The 17596-nt window shown below is 42.5% G+C and overlaps 1 protein-coding gene across 10 annotated transcripts in view; it reads right to left on the bottom strand.

Annotated features, from left to right (window-relative positions):
• Nucleotides 1-1179: 1179 nt before the first annotated feature.
• DCLRE1C (DNA cross-link repair 1C) overlaps nucleotides 1180-17596 on the bottom strand; it is a 37466-nt gene continuing 21049 nt past the window's right edge. For all 10 annotated transcript variants that reach the window (XM_074404992.1, XM_074404993.1, XM_003930624.4 and 7 more), the window contains 6 exons: nucleotides 16181-16282; nucleotides 12294-12430; nucleotides 11310-11364; nucleotides 7536-7624; nucleotides 4607-4701; nucleotides 1180-2632 (listed from right to left, as the gene is read on the bottom strand). In XM_074404992.1, the coding sequence (XP_074261093.1) occupies nucleotides 1710-2632; nucleotides 4607-4701; nucleotides 7536-7624; nucleotides 11310-11364; nucleotides 12294-12430; nucleotides 16181-16282 (1401 nt within the window). In that variant the 3' untranslated portion in view covers nucleotides 1180-1709. The remainder of the gene's footprint in view (nucleotides 2633-4606; nucleotides 4702-7535; nucleotides 7625-11309; nucleotides 11365-12293; nucleotides 12431-16180; nucleotides 16283-17596) is intronic.

The raw sequence follows: 17596 nt of genomic DNA, 5'->3' as shown, positions 1-17596 counted from the left end.
TCTGCTGCTTTTGCATCCATAATCTGTGAAATGTCAGAATACCAGTGTTCATGAATATTTCTTAAAACTTGTTAATCTCCTCATATGTAACACAAAATTTGTTGTCCAGGCTGGGCACAATCAGCTCACTGCAGCTTCAAATTCCTGGACTCAACTGATCTTCCCACCTAAGCCTTCCAAATAGTGAGGACTGCAGGTGTACACCACCATGCCTGACTGACATTTTGTAGAAACAGGGTCTCCCTGTATTGCCCAGGCTGGACTCAAAACCCTGAGCTCAAACAAGCCTCCCAAAATACTGGGATTGCAGGCATGAGCTACTGTGCCTGGCCACCATTTCATTCTAGAGCATTTTCTTTTATATCGTAATTGTCCACTTTTAATTTTGCCACCATATTCACATCAAGGTTAAGTGATTTAACATCTTTGGGGATAAATAAGGTGCTGATTTGGTCTATAGTCATCAGTTTATCGTAATAGATCCAAGGTAAGGTAAATTCTGTCAAAGATACGGTCTGCCATGCTGAATATTCCATGTGTACTTCAGGAGATATATTCTGCTGTTTTGGGGTGAACTGTTCTATAAATGTCAATTTAATCCAGTCAGTTTATGGTGATGTTCAGTTCTGTTTTCTTACTGATGTACTGTATATATACTAGTTTGTTACTAAGGAGGGATATTAATCCCTAACTGTAATTGTACATTAGTTTCTCTTTTCATTTGTTTTAGCTTCATACATTTTTGGAGCTGCTGTTAGTTACATGTACATTTAGGATTATTTTGTCGTCTTGGTGAATTAGACCTTTTATAATTAGGAACTTGTCCGTTATACAGCCCCTCCATCTTTGTTTACATGGTCTTTTTTCCAACCTGTTAACCTGCCTATATCACTTGAATCGAGTTTCTTTATAGTTGGCAGATCATTGGGTTATGTTTTTTTCCCCGTGTCTCTCTTGTCATTGATGTGCTTAGACCATTTACATTTAATATAATAATCGATATGTATGGGTTTAGTTCTACCATCTTACTTTTTTTTTTTTTTGAGACAGAGTTTCGCTCTTGTTGCCCAGGCTGGAGTGCAATGGCACATTCTTGGCTCACTGCAACCTCCGGGATTCAAGTGATTCTCCTGCCTCAGCCTCCTGAGTAGCTGGGATTACAGGCACCATCACGCTGAGTTTTTATTTATTTTTTTTATTTTCAGTAGAAACAGGGTTTTACCCTATTGGCCAGGCTGCTTTTGAACTCTGACATCAGGTGAGCCACCCGCCTCATCCTCCCAAAGTGCTGGAATTAAAGGCATGAGCTACTATGCCTAGCCTTTTCCTTTCTTTTTTAAAACAGGATCATGCTCTGTCACCCACGCTGGAGTGCAGTGGCACAATCATGGCTCACTGCAGCCTCTATTTCTGGGGCTCAAGTGATCCTCCCACCTCAGCCTTCTGAGTAGCCCACCACACCTGGCTTTTTTAACTTTTTTGTAAGTAGAGACACATCTCACTGTGTTAGCAAGGCTGGTCTCGAACTCCTGAGCTCAAGTGATTGCCTACCTTAGCTTCCCAAAGTGCTGGGATTACAGGTATGAGCCAGCATACCCAGCCAGGTTACTTGAACATTTTTAAGTATTACATTTTCTCTACTGTAATATTGACCGTCATCTCTGTGCAGGTTTTTTAGTGGTTGCTCTAGGTTGAAGCACTTTGAATTATTAAATATCTAAGAGTGAGCATTTTCTTTTTTTGATTACTATATTCTCACCAGTTGCCAGCTTCTCATATAAATACTGTAAATGCTCTCGTTTAGGTAGCTCAGCTTCTGGAGTTGAGGGAACTTCAAAATCAGAAGAGCTCTGGGAATCTACATTTGTGCTAAGATTTAGCAAACTTTTTTCCTCAGGTATGTGTTTCTCCATGCTTATAGTAGTTAGTTCTCCAGGACCAGGAACTATTGTTACATCATCATCTCTGCTCTTCAAATCAGAACAAGTATCCTTTGGGCAAATTACATTTTGATCCATGAGAGAGGCAGGAATCTTCTCTTTGATTGTTGGTCTGTAGTCATCTTTGTCCAAGGAAGTAATAGCCCCACTGTTTCTCTCTTGGGAAGATAGCAAAACAGTATCAGATTGGCTGTCCCAGCCTTGACTTCCTTGTTCTGTTATGTGTGTTGACTGGGAAGAATTCTGGGAGGAGATGTGGGTTGATTCTCCATCAGAGTCACTGAAAAGCTTTGGTGACTGAGATCCCCCCGCCTCTGTGGAAGAAGGGAAGTTTTCCAAACTCTCATCTGTGATTTCATCAGTTCTTTTAAAGAATACTTCCCACTGGGGTACATCCCCATCAGCCTTTTGCTGGTGAAGTACAGAGCCCAGATCTCCTGGCAGTGAAGGTGGGATTTCTAATTCTTCTTCACTTTCACTGTTGGATTCTTCACAATCTACAAAGTTTGTGAAACGAGAGCTCTCCATGCTCTCTGCTCTGCAGCATCCTGGGCGTTGTCTCTGTTTTTCAGGCTGGTTTTCTGATGCTGCAGTCATTGAAAGTGCCTCAGGGTGACAAGTTTTCTGGTATGAAACCTTGTGCCTTAAAGGTATTGGCAGAGGATAATCAAAGAGATCATCATCTTCCTCCTCTGTGGGACAAACAAAACAGGTTTATAGGAAACAAAGCAAAGGGAACCAGTTTGCAGCATTTACCTACATTTTTAATTCTTGGAATTGCAAGGAATAGGGAGGCCAGTCTTCAAAGGGAAAATACCTTCTTGGGAGATGCTTAACAATTTCACTACCATCCTTCAACTTTTTATAATGCCAGACTATTAGTGGAGAATATAGAGTACTCACTTTGCTCTATATATAAGCCTGGCTGATCATTACAATCATATGCAAAATTTGGGACCGGAAGTGTTTTAGATTTTGGACTTTTTTGAATTTTGGAACATTTGCATTTATATTTAATGATTGAACCTCTTTAATTAGAAAATCTAAACTGCTTCAATAAGGATTTCCTTTGAATGTCATACTGACACTCAAAACAGTTTTGGATTTTGGAGCAGTCCAGATTTCAGACTTCTGTTATCTCCAGATAACAGCCACACTGGATTTAGGGCTTCCACATATGAATTTTGACAGGAAGCATTCAGTTCATAACATACGATCAAACTGCTTTAACACTTCAAGGAACTGCCGAACATTTCCAAACTGAATACATTTTACATTCTGTCCAGCAATATATAAAGATTCCAATTCCTTCACATACTAACTTTTTTCTGTCGTTTTGAATATAGCCATCCTAGGTGTGTACGGTGGTAGCTTACAGTGTTGATTTGCATTTCTCTAATGGCTAATGTTGTTGAGCTTTTGTTCATGCACTTATTGGCCATTTATATAACTTCTCTGGTGGAATGTCTATTCAGATATCTTGCCCCTATTTTAACTGTTACTGACCTTCTTACTGAGTTGTAAGTTATTTAAATAGTCTGGTATCTGTCCTTTATCTGATATGATCAGGAAATATTTTCTCCAGACTTGTCTTTTCACTCTGATGGTATCTTTAAGTGTAAAGGTTTTAAGTCCATTGTGTCTATTTTTTTCTTTTATTCCCTATGCTTTGGTGTCACATCTAAGAAACTATTGTTTGAGCCAAGATAATGAAAATTGACTCCCATGTTACATAATTTCTGGGTCAGTTTTGATTGTATTTTCCTGCTGCTTGCATTTCTTATGACTTATTTTAAATGCCATACTTTCTGAATTTTGCCTTTTAAGGACCTGTATAATTTTAGGTTTCTAGAAACATTCTCGAGGTTTGCTTGGTCCTCTACATTAGAATCCCAGCCCCATCACTTACTTCCTGCTAGTCCTTAAGGACTTAAGTCTCTAAACTTCAGTTTCCTCATTGTTAGAATTGGGATGGTACCCCTGGTAAGTTTGTTTAGAGGTTTAGCTATAACATACGTAAAGGACCTAGTGCAATACCTGCCATTAGTAGGTGTTCAAAATATAGTATCATTATCTTGTGTGTTTTTGTCGAGTATTCACTGTATGGCAGAGTAACTGACTTTGCACCAAAGGAATGAAAATCAAGAATCCTAACCACGAAATATGGCTGCTGGAAAGCAACAGAGCTTTGCTCTGAATCTAACATTCTGATTTCTACTGCAGAGTTTACCTGTCCTTCACTAGAAAAATGAAAATAACCATGAAAAAAGGTACAAAGTATAGCAAAAACTCCATCTGTATAAACACTACTGATGAACTTGATAAAAAATGATAAGTTTCCAGTCAGCGTTTACGAGTATCTTAGAAGATGTTCTAAGATAACAAACCAGCCACTCTGTGGCCTCTACTAGTCTTAGGGCGTATTGCTAGAAAGCTAAGAACACCACACATGACGGCACAGTCTCCACCACTTGTTTTAACCCAGGGAGGGAGAGCAGACTCTTGATTTTACAGGCTGAAGACAGGAAGGCAAACTACTTCCTGAGACTGTGTACAAGTCTGGCTTGTGGTGAGTCCCAGGTCCACTGTGTCCAAGGCCCGAGCTCTCTGCAAAGCAGTGTTTGCCGGAAGCCCACCCCTGTGAACCCAGGACCATTTTTTCTTACCTGAGTCTTGGTGGACTATTCTGGCTCTCTTCAGTTTTCCCAGTGGTTTATACTGTGGCTCCATACTTTGGGAAGACCGGCATAAAGGCTTTAAGCTGAAATGAATCAGAATATTTGATTTTTCCTTTTGGGGAAGCTGTTAGAAGTTAAGCATCATTGATAGTACAACATTTTTTTTATTTTTGTTTTTTAATTTCTTGGATCCCTGTGTTTTTAACAAAATCTCGACTATAAGGGAAATCACACAACCATTTTGGAGGATTGAAAACCAGTTCTAAACTGATTTCATAGTAAAAAATCACTTCGACTTAATAAAGTGATAAATATAAGCACTTAAATGCAACCTGGTAGATGCTTATCTTTAGTAGACTAAAGCAAAACTTAGATCTTTGCTCCTGCATTGCAAAAAAGCAGGTCTCTATCCTGAAAACCTGTTAATACAGTGACATCCTTTGGCATTTGGGATACAGTATAACTACCTGCTCCTCTTCCCTGTTTCAGTAGGGCTTACTCATATTTCACAGAAATGTCCACAGATTCATCTCATCACTCCAGGTCCTTAGGCTGAAAACTAAGACACAGTAGAGGTAAAATACAAAAAGGCAGAGAAATAAGATTGGAAGGTGTCCTACCCCTTTCGAAGACCTCACTGCCAACTGCCTCCTCCTGGCAGATTCCTGGAAGCCTTTAGGATGATCTACAACATACCATATGAACAGGGCCATGAAGTGCCCAACCTGAAACTTGTATTTACAGCCACCCTCATTTTATATCCTCACCCCTGTTCCCACAGGTGTTCTTTGGATCCAACCCTTCCAGGAGTTCTGATCCATTACTGTGTCTCTTTACAGTCGTTTCAGCTATTCTCCTGGGATAACTTTTCAAAGTAAGGTCATCTTCCCCCACCTACCTAGAACAGAATTGCCTGCTAGAAATGCAGGATGGGGGCAGGGCGCAGTGGCTCACATCTGTAATCCCAGCACTTTGGAAGGCTGAGACTGGTGGATCATTTGAGGTTAGGAGTTCAAGACCAGCCTGGCCAACATGGTGAGACCCCCATCTCTACTAAAAATACAAAATTTAGCCAGATGTGGTGGTGGGTGCCAGTAATCCTGGCTACTCAAGGCTGAGGCAGGAGAATCACTGGAACCACGGAGGTGGAGGTTGCAGTGACCTGAGGTTGCACCACTGCACTCCAGTCTGAGTGACAGAGCCAGACTCTCTCAAAAAAAAAAAAAAAAAAAAAAAAAAAAAAAAAAAAAAAAAAAAAAAAAAAAAACAGCAGGACGGGGGAATATGCATTTTAACAAGCACCTCAAGTGACTGCTAAGCACATCCAAGTTCATTCAAGTTTAGTTCCATAGGCCTATTTAAGTCCCAGCCATTTTAAGATCAAGCCTCCCATTTCTGTTACCATCTTGTCTCTAACTTTCCCTTCACTGTCCAACTTTTTCTATAGCCTGTCCTCAGTATTTTCCATTTCCTCACTTTTTACCCGTTTCTCAACTGAAATCTGGCTTGTAACTCACAAATTTACTAAAATTGCTCTCACTGAGCACACACAAATGACCTAATGACCAAGGTAACAGGATAACTGGTAGTCCCCGTATTATGTGACTTCTCAAGACACTGCCATGGGCACCTTCTGCTTACCCTTTCCTTTGCTCTCATCCTGCTGTCTGGGCCACTCTCTCCATCTTGGCCCAGCTCCTCCTCCTCCGCTCTTCCCTTAAATGTGCTGCCCAGGGTTTTGGCCTCAGCTGTGTGATCCCTCCTTTCGCTCCTGGTGACTTCCTCTGTCCTCATGGTTTCAGTTTTCACCTGCACTGCCAACTCCAAATCTGTGTTTCTAACCCAGAACTCTCTCCAGAGTTCCTCCATCCTCCTTTCCATCAACATCTGCAAGCCTGGTCCTGTGTGTCCCCATCGGGATCTGTAAGGCAGACTCCCTGACATGGGGCCTCATTCCTTCCTGCATCCATTGCAGGTTGTGTGCAGCAGGCCTGCCTTTGCACTCCACCTCTCGGCAAGACCAGAGCTGTGCTAGGACAGGGTATGTCTTAGGCAACTTGGATCCCAAGCTCCATGCCCACCATATGGCTGGCACTAAAGAAATTATTGATGGGCCAGGCGCAGTGGCTCATGCCTGTAATCCCAACACTTTGGGAGTGTTGATCACTTAAGTTCGGGAGTTTGAGACCAGCCTGGCCAACATGGTAAAACCCCATCTCTCCTAAAAATACAAAAATTAGCCAAGTGTGGTGGCACACACCTGTAGGCCCAGCTACTTGGGAGAATGAGGCAAGAGAATTGCTTGAACCTGGGAGGTGGAGTTTACAGTGAGCAGAGATCACTCCAGTGTACTCCATCCTGGGTGAGAGAGTGAGACCCTGTCTCAAAAACAAAAACAAAACCATTCATGAATGAATAAATGAAACCCAAGGAAGAGGTGAGAAAGTGGTAACCTCTGTAATAAAAGATACCCATAATGCCATTGCACCTCTCTTGGCTTTCAGTTATCCATTCAGTAGACACCTGAAGACCTAACTTGGCATGCTGCTAGGTGCTTTTCTTATTTCCCTATATTATCTCTCATTTTTGAGAAGCCCAACAAGTAGGCACCGATATTCCTATTTTGCTGATTCAAAAGGACTAGCTCAGAGAAGTGATCTGGCCACGTTCCTGTGGCACTGTTAGTAAATGGCAGAGCAGGGTTGCAACCCAGGAGAAGCTGGTGACACTACCTATACCTTCTGCCACAATGTGAACTAAAGGAAACACTACAGGAAGAAATGGAAATAAGTATCAGTTCAGAAATGTCCCAACAAACAGATTCTAGATTTGTAAACATTCAGGCAAACTCTCCTTTGTATCCTAGCCAAGAGCCACAAGGGGGGACACACAAGTCCCACGAGCAGTGAATACTCACATTTCTACAACTTTATCCATAGTTGTGCCAATTGGAATGACATTTGGATAAGCATTCACAGGGCAGATGTAGCTCAAGAAATCTTTAATCTAGAAAAAGGAAAATCCCATGGATCAACAATCTCTACAATGAAAAGGTGAGTTGTTAGGGGAGATAACGGGAGGCTGGGGAAAGAGAAGCAGAACCTACGGCTGTGGTTGTCAACGCTGGCTGCATGTGGGGTCACCAGGGACCTCTTGGGGGAAAAAACACCCAATTCCCAGGCCTTACTTCCAAAGATCTCTTGAACACTGAATGCTAGTGGCCTTAGAAATCAGTAAATTTGAATGTTCCCCAGGTGATTTTGATCCAGAGTAAGAGCTGAGAATCACTAATGGGACACAAGGATTCTGTATTTTTTTTCAGTATCTTGCTTTCCTTTCCAAGAAGGTCAGCTGCTATGTTTAACAAATCCCCTTTCAAATGAGTTAGAATGTAGCTGGGCATTAACCATAATATAAACAAAAAACAAGGTCTTAGAACTGCGTTTGTTAGCTGGGCACAATGGTATGTGTCTATAGTTCCAGCTTCTCAAGGCTGAGGCAGGAGGATTGCTTAAGCCCAGGGATTTTAGGCCAGCCTGGGCAACACAGACCACATCTCTAAAAAAGAACAACAAAAGAACTGCACTTACTTCCTCCTACAAATAATCATTAACGATGCCAAGAGAATTACACCTTTGAGGTTACCTGATTCGTTCAAATGGTTCATTCTTATTGGGCACAACACCAGGCGTTGGTCACCAACCCCAGTCAAGGATCCAAACACTGCTCACTGTTATCTTAGTATCAGAGTCACCAAGGAAAACACAGTGCAGACAAGCACTGAATGGAACAATGCTTCACTTTACTGAGAACAGACCAAACAAGATCAAGTCCAACAGTGTGCACTGGTCCCCAGTGACCAGCACGTCCCTCCCTGCAACCAACATAGGGCACCCTACTTACATTCACCCTTCTCCTGTCACACAGGAAGGAACCCCACCATGCTGTCTGAAATACAGACAGCTGAGGTGTGCCTAAGGGCCACTGACACACAGGCTTAAGCAGAACAAAGGAACACACATCAAGGATGAAGCAGAGAAAGGTGTTTCCACATAAGGCACTGAGCTGCCGCAGGCTGTGTGCTTGCCCACTTCTCTTGCTCTCTCAAGGAACTGTTCCATTCTTATGTGGCCAGTGGGGGTTGAAAGACTACACATAGACTACCTCTCCCAATGATTAATTCTAAACAATTACATGCAAAAGCTTCATGAATACCTTGATTTTCTGCGAAGTTCAGAATGCTAAACAGAGGAACTCTCACTATTTATTCCTCAACATGTCTCTAAAACCTAGAGGAACTTCAGCTTTGTCTCTTACTAGACCTTGGTGAGCTTGTGATCTCAGTCAAGTTACCCGATGTCTCTAATCTTAGATTCTTCATTTAAAAGTATAAATGAGATTACACATGTAAAGTGCTTAGCTTGGTACCTGCTGAAACAGTCAATAAAATCATACATTACTAGGTTGATAATAAGAACACAAAGACTTTTATCCCCTTCAGCAAATGGAAAGGCAAACTAGGACCCATAGGACCCAATGTAATTATTAGTATCCCACCAAATTGAAAGAGGCTGGAACTGAAGAACTGCCAATAACTCTGCATAAAAATAAAAGGGCTAATTTAAGACAGGGGAAAAGCAGGAAGATCCACTCTTTAGGTATTTCTCATATCTTTTGTACCTTCAGAGCAGGCATGCAAATAAAAGCCATTATCTGCCTGCCCAAAACCTCTTTGATTTGCACAAAGTTGAGGCTAGTAGAAATCTGAGACTTCTGAAGAGAATAAAGGATAAAAAACGTAAAGTCAAGCCTATACCAGAAATGGTTCACTACTACTTTTCAGAGATGAAGTGGCCCCAAGGAGATAAGAGACACATTAAAGGATCACCCCTCTCACTTACACAAGCTGACTCCTTTATCAAATGCCTGCCTTAAAATGAGGTATCAATACAGCCAATTCTCTTTATTCACAGTAGTTATACCCTATAAAGTCACCATAAATAGTGAATTAGCAAATACTGAACCATTGCTGATGGGGAAAATACAGGATGGTTCCTGCCAGCTTTTGTTCACATCGTTTTTATCAGCCAATTAATATATAACCATGTTTTATGTGTGTTTCTGTTGAAAGATACCTCATTTAACATACACTTTTGTTCATTAACTTTGAACTCATGGCCAGTAGCCCTGTAACTCATGCCTATCTAACATACATATTTCCTCTAGAAGTCACGTGACAGTCTTTCCACATTTAGGAACACTGGATAGAACTGCAGTATAATGCTTAGTCACCATTTTAAATAACAAGATCACCAACAAAAAGCACAAAAATATGAAAAACATAGCACTTAATAGATGACAAAAAGGACACTTTTTTTTTTTTGAGATGGAATTTCACTCTTGTCGCCCAGGCTGGAGTGCAATGGCACAATCTCAGCTCACCACAACCTCTGCCTCCTGGGTTCAAGCGATTCTCCTGCCTCGGCCTCCCAAGTAGCTGGGATTATAGGCATGCACCACCACACTCAGCTAATTTTTTATTTTTAGTAGAGATGGGGTTTCTCCACGTTGGTCAGGCTGGTCTCGAACTCCTGACCTCAGGTGATCCACCCACCTCAGCCTCTCAAAGTGCTGGGATTACAGGCATGAGCCACCACACCCAGCCAAAAAGGATACTTTCGATACGGTATGGCTGTGTCCCCACCCAAATCTCATCTTGAACTGTAGTTTTCATCATCCTCGTGTCATAGGAGGGACCTGTTGGGAGGTAACTGAATCATAGGGGCTGCTACATCCATAAAGTTCTAATGGTAGGGAGATCTCATGTTTTTTAAGGGGCTTTCCCCAACCTTTGCTCTGCACTTCTTGCTTCCAGCATGTGAAGAAGGATGTGTTTGCTATTATTGTAAATTTCCTGAGGCTTCCACAGCCCTGCGGAACTGTGAATCAATTAAACCTCTTTTCTTTATCAATTACCCAGTCTCAGGTATGTCTTTAGTGCAGCAGAACAGACTAATACACTTGTTGACAGAATGAGAGCTCAAAGAAAAAGGCAGAGAGTTGCCTTGTTCGACCTGAACTGGAAATGTGTGCATCAGGTGACTCAAATTTTTTTACCACTCTCCATGTGTCCACAAATGATCACAAAAGCACTACAAATATTGATACTGGGGTTACAGGTCAGTTTCAGTGAGTAGGCCAACACATAAAAATAGAATCCATGAAGCCAGGCGCAGTGGCTTATGCCTGTAATCCCAGCACTTCGGGAGGCCCACACCGGCAGATTACCTGACGTTAGGAATTCGAAACCAGCCTGGCCAACATAGTGAAACCCTATCTCTGCTAAAACTATGAAACTTTTAGCTGGGCATGGTGGTGGGTGCCTGTAGTCCCAGCTACTTGGGAGGCTGAGGCAGGAGAATCACTTGAACCTAGGAGGCAGAGGTTGCAGTGAGCAGAGATCATGCCACTGCACTCCAGCCTGGGTGACAGACTGAAACATCGTCTCGGAAAAAAAAAGAAAAAACAGACTCCATGAATAAGGAGGATCAACTACATTTAGGGAAAAAAACTAAAAGGAAATGAAACTTACATAGAAACAGATGCTTCTGAGGGTCAGGGGACTACTGTCAACCACCAAGGCTGCAGAACACTGAACAGTAAGGGTTATGAGTACATGCGATCCTCTTACCTCACTGTAGGAGGAGTGAAAAGAAAAACAAGCTCTGTAGGAACTCTCTCCAGTCCTAAAGGGAAATGAAAACAAAGTAAAAAGGTCACTGCACAAAACTAAACCAAGTTCTAAACTTTCGCCCTTCTCATTTAGACTATTCTAGCATGAAACCACCCTAATGGGCTCGCTTCGGGAGCACATGTCCTGAAATCTCCCTAAATCAGGAATTTCTTCTTGGGATAGCAGGGGACTTTTTCCAGACGTGGAAACCTGTTGTAGACCGGGCGCAGTGGCTCACGCCCGTAATCCCAGCACTTTGGGAGGCCAAGGTGGGCTGATTGCCTGAGCTCAGGAGTTCGAGACCAGCCTGGCCAACATGGTGAAACCCTGTCTCTACTGAAACTATAAAAAGTTAGCCAGGCATGGTGGTAGCACACACCTGTAGTCCCAGCTATTAGGGAGGCTGAGGCAGGAGAATCGCTTGAACCGGGAGGTGGAGGTTCTAGTGAACTGAGATTGTGCCACTTCACTCCAGCCTGGGCAACAGAGTGAGACTGTCTCCGAAAAGAAAACAACAACAGAAGAAAGAAAGAAGAGGGAGAGAGAGAAAGGGAGGAAGGGACGGAGGAATCTGCTGCCAACATTCTGAACGGCCACAGTTAAGGAAATGTTGCTAAAATATTGTGATCGTTATAGCCACTCCTCTACTTCACCAAGGGTTCTTTTCTCTACGCCGTCAGTTTCTTACTCTTAGCCAGGAACTCGGATGCCCTCAGTCTCCAACCATCTCATCAGCCTACCTAGAGGGAACCTCAGGATATACCAGCTGATGGGAATGCAACTGGTTTAGAAGTCGCATCCCCTCAGTTTAAAAGTTTTAATTTAAGAAATTAATTATAATAATTATATTCTTGGGCTTAGGCTAGACTGTGCCTAAATCAAATAAAATCAGACCATTTACTCAAAGTTTATCTCAGAAAACCTATGACATTGGTTTCTTACCTCACAATTACATTTGTTTTTCTGGTTCTTTCTCCAAACCACATGGTAGACGGCTTAATGCTAATTGTGTGGAGCGGAATTCTATTTTTGGAAGTAATTCCACAGGGTAATTTGTTCCACTGAAAATATTCCTCTGCCTAAAAAAGATTTTAAAAACAGAAAAACAGTTCTACATTTTCTACAAATCTGTTGTAGGTGGAGTCTCAAAAGTCTAAAAGTTTCCAGACATGAAAAAAAATAACACAGACATGAAGAAACAATGAGATAATTCCAAATTGGGGAATATTCTGTAAAACAAATGAGTCCAGTGACTCATCAAAACCATCAGTGTGAGGACAAAGAAGCAGAAGGTTCTACCCTTCAGGTCTGACTGAATGCAATGCGTGACCCTCAAATAAATCCTGGAGGCCCCTGTTCCCCTATTTCCACAGGCTACAGAGGGCACCATGGGAAGAACTGGAGACTGTGAGCATGGCCTGCGTGCCAGCTACCAGTACTGTATCGACACTGACTTTCCTGAGTAAGGGAACTGCATTACGGTCTTACAGGAGAACGTTCTTATTCTCAAGAGACACAGACTGAAGGATTTGGCACGAAGTACCATGGAGTCTATAACTTTACTCTCAAATGCTCTGGAGACGGTTCTACAAACAGAGAAAGAGGAAGAGAGGTGCAAAGTGTTAACCTAGTAAATCCAAATGAAGGGTATATATGGTGTTTCTTATATCAGTCTGTCTTTTTTTTTTTTTTTTTTTTGAGACAGAGTCTTGTTCTGTGGCTCAAGCTGGAGTGTAGTGGTGCCGTCTCAGCTCACTGCAACCTCTGCCTCCTGGGTTCAAGAAACTCTCACGTCTCACCCTCTCAAGTAGCTAAAATTATAGGTGCACACCACAACGCCCAACTCAATTCTGTGTTTTTAGTAGAGACAGGGTTTCCACCAAGTTGGCCAGGCTGCTCTCGAACTCCTGACCTCAAGAGATTTGCCCGTGTCTGCTTCCTTAAACTGCTGGGATTACAGATGTAAGCCACTGCACATAGTCCCTCCTAACAGTCTTACAACTTTACTGTTTAAAGAGTTTTCAGGGCTGGGCACGGTGGCTCATGCCTATAATTCCAGCACTTTAGGAGGCTGAGGCAGGTGGATTACTTGACATCAGGATTTGAGGCCAGTATGACCAACAGGGTGAAACCCCATCTCTACTAAATATACAAAATTAGCCATCCATGGTGGCACATGCCTGTAATCCCAGCTACTTGGGAGCGTGAGACAAAAGAATCGCTTGAACCCGGGAGGCTGAGGTTACAGTGAGCCCACATCATGCCATTGCACTCTAGCCTGGGCAACAAGAGCGAAACTCCATCTCAAAAACAAAATTTAAAATTAAAAAAAAAAAAAAGTTTTCATCCTCAGCAATATAGTAGGATCCTGTCTCTACAGAAAAACTTAAAAATTACCTAGGCAAGTGGTGTATACCTGTAGTCCCAGTTATTCAGGAGGCTGAGTCAGGAAGATCGCTTGAGCCCAGGGGGTCAAAGCTACAGTAAGCCATGATTGCACAACTGCACTTCAGCCGGAATAACAGAGCAAGACTCTGTCGAAATTGATTAATTCAAATTACAAAGTCTTCAAAATACATTAGGAGGAAAAAAACTAACAAATGTTTTTAAAAGGCTGAAAAATAATGGCACAACTTTTCCAAAGGCATTATTTTTATATCCAGAACCTTCCAAACCATTACCATTCTATCCCACTAAGATTTCTTTGGGGTGTCTTTGGTGCTGGTTCTCAGGAAGCCAGAGATGAGTTAAGACTGGACTCTGTATGCTCTGACCTACCAGTTAGTATTATTATTATTTTTTTTGAGACGGAGTTTCCCTCTTGTTACCCAGGCTGGAGTGCAATGGCGCGATCTCGGCTCACCGCAACCTCCGCCTCCTGGGTTCAGGCAATTCTCCTGCCTCAGCCTCCTGAGTAGCTGGGATTACAGGCATGCGCCACGATGCCCAGCTAATTTTTTGTATTTTTAGTAGAGACGGGGTTTCACCATGTTGACTGGGATGGTCTCGATCTCTTGACCTCGTGATCCACCCGCCTCAGCCTCCCAAAGTGCTGGGATTACAGGCTTGAGCCACTGTGCTCGGCCTAGTATTCTTAAAGTCTACTTGACCTAAAAAAAATCTCTTAAGCCGCAAGAAATAGCATCTCAAGGAAAGTAGCAATGACAGCAAAGGATTACTAATTAAGCTACTTTGTGAGATGTGACAAAATTCACAGCAAAAAGACACTTGCCAGTTACAAGATTTATGGGGCAAGGGGCCCAATACTATGAGTCCAGTGGAAAAAAGAACAAAAAGGTTTACATTTTATTTATTTACTTGAGACAGGCTTTCACTCTGTCACCCAGGCTGGAGTGCAAAGGCACTATCTTGGCTCGCTGCAACCTCCACCTCCCAAACTCAAGCAATTCTCCCACGTCAGCCTCCCAAGTATCTGGGACTACAGGCATGCACCACCACGACCAGCTAAATTTTTTTGTATTTTTTGTAGACAGGGGTTTCAACATGTTGCTCAGGCTAGTCTTGAACTAGACTCAAGGATCCGCCTGCCTTGGCCTCCCAAAGTGCTGGGATTACAGGTGTGAGCCACCACGCCCAGCCTAGCCTTAATAATTTGAATTTTAAAAGATTTTTTTTAAAGCAAATTCAAAGTGAAAGTCTTGTACTCGGTGTTTGACAATAGAAGGACGTTCTGTGTTGGCATTAGAAAACAAAAGACACGAGTTGCAAAGAAACTGGAAACATCCATTTCAAATAGAACCTTCAGTACATGAAACTATTTTAAAGTGTAAAAAAATGTTCTGTGTATATATTTATCTCAAATAAACAGAAGAAAAGTAAAGCTTATAAACATGCTCATGTCACGAGTCTCAAAACTAAATAACACAGGATGGGTGCAGTGGCTCACACCTGTAATCCCAACACTACGGGAGGCAGAGGAGGGCAGATCACTTAAGGTCAAGAGGTCAAGACCAACCTGGCAAGCATGGTGAAGCTGTGTCTCAACTAAAATTACAAAAATCAGGCCAGGTGCAGTGGCTCACACCCGTAATCCCACAACTTTGGGAGGCTGAGATGGGCAGATCACCTGAGGTCATGAGTTCAAGACCAGCCTGGCCAACATCGCAAAACCCCATCTCTACTAAACACATAAAAATTAGCCAGGTGTGGTGGTGCATGCCTGTAATCCCAGCTACTTGGGAGGCTGAGGCAGGAGAATTGCTTGAACCCAAGAGGCAGAGGTTGCAGTGAGCCAAGATGGCGCTCAGCCAGCCTAGACAATAACACAAGACTCCATCTCAAAAATAAATAAATAAATAATAGATACATAAATAATATTACAAAAATTAGCCAGTAGTGGTGGTACATGCCTGTAGTCCCAGCTACTCAAGAGGCTGAAGCAGGAGACTCACTTGAACCTAGGAGATAGAGGCTGCAGTCAGCCAGGATTAGGCCACTGCACTCCAGCCTGGACAACAGAGCAAGAATGTCTCAAAATAAATAAATACGCACATACATAAATAACGCAAATGTTTCTTTAAGTTATAAGCTATAACCTATGATGGATTTCATTACAAATAAATTTGAATTATCAAACGTGTACGAATAGATTTCATTGCAAGACTATAAGGATCTGTGTCTATTTACTAGTTATGAGAAGTTCGGTAACGGAATACGGTAATACAGTTACATGGCCTTCAGCTAATCACTTAGGATTGTAGCCTCCAGTTTTACATTTGTAACGTCAGAAGCCTATAAATGGAACTCTTGCCCCTCTTCGTTTTCACAGATTACACAAACAATACGAGAGGAATCATTTACACACATACGTTGGGATGGCGGCATGCGTGGATCTGAGTGCTGCGGTCCGTTGTGAGATGATGAAGGATGTCAGGCATGTTCCTAAACATGTCTAGCTTATCCACATGAACCTAAGGAAAATAATATGTATATGCAAATTATTTGCAATGTATTTCCTATCAACTGTTCTAGGTTAATTATTCTGGGCAAAACAGTTAGTGAACTAGCTCTCTCTTCATTCTCGAAAAGCAGTTTTTCGCTATTTCATTGCATACTGGTATTCTGCCAGGACGTTAAACAGGCACAAGGCCAGCTGGCCAGGGTCACTGCCATCACTGATGGCAATAAAAAATTACGGAGACTCGGCTCCTGGATGTCATTTAATGATGCTAATATTGTCCTGCAGTCCTTCAAGAGAAATTCAATATTCCTTGTACACCTGTGTGTCAAGCTTTATTCTAAATGCTAGGAATATAGCATTAATCCACGCAGACAAAAACAATCAAGAATCATCTACCCTTGGCCAGGCACGGTGGCTCACGTCTGTAATACCAGCACTTTGGGAGGCTGAGGTGGGCAGATCACTTGAGGTCAGGAGTTCAAGACCAGCCTAGCCAACATGGTGAAACCCCATCTCTACTAAAAATACAAAAATTAGCTGGCCATGATGCACATGCCTGTAATCACACCTACTTGGGAGGCTGAGGCAAGAAAATCGCTTGCACCCAGGGGGCAGAGATTGCAGTGAGCCAAGATTGCACCACTGCACTGCAGCCTGGGTGAAAGAGCAGGACAGCCTAAAAAAAAAATCATCTACCCTTAAAGGCATACACATGACATGCAACAGAGGAGCATGTACTGTAAACAATACTCTCCCATATCTCCTTGTTCAAATTTGTTTTCAATGCTGGTCACAATTGCCAAGTTTATTTCATGACCCAAAGTTTGGGAAAAATACTTTGTCTATGGGGCATTTCACGAAAGGCCCTTGTAAGCCATTTGGGTTTCTGTCAATTTTCTCCCACGAGGACACGAGTAAACTGAGATGATCTACCACTTCGGAGGAGCCGCCAACCTCTGTTGCAGACACATCTTGATAGGGTGCTTGATAGAGCCACACATAGCCTTTTCCTTCCCAACGTTCACAGGTACTCACACCAATGGGGACAATTAGGATCTGACCTGTCTGTCACTGTTTGCAGTTATTTGGGGGACAACGAGGGAGAGGAAAGGTGAAGCTGGGAAGATGGAAGGGAGCAAGAGAAAAGAATGAACAGGCTGGGAGTAGTGGCTCAGGCCTACAATCCCAGCACTTAGGGAAGCCGAGGCAGGCAGATCACTTGAGGTCAGAAGTTCAAGACCACCCTGGCCAACATGGCAAAACGCCATCTCTACTAAAAATACAAAAATTAACCAGGTGTGGTGGCGCACACCTATAATCTCAG

Source organism: Saimiri boliviensis, chromosome 8, assembly GCF_048565385.1.
Source record: "Saimiri boliviensis isolate mSaiBol1 chromosome 8, mSaiBol1.pri, whole genome shotgun sequence".
NCBI lineage: Eukaryota > Metazoa > Chordata > Mammalia > Primates > Cebidae > Saimiri > Saimiri boliviensis.
This window is presented reverse-complemented; position numbering and strand designations above follow the sequence as displayed.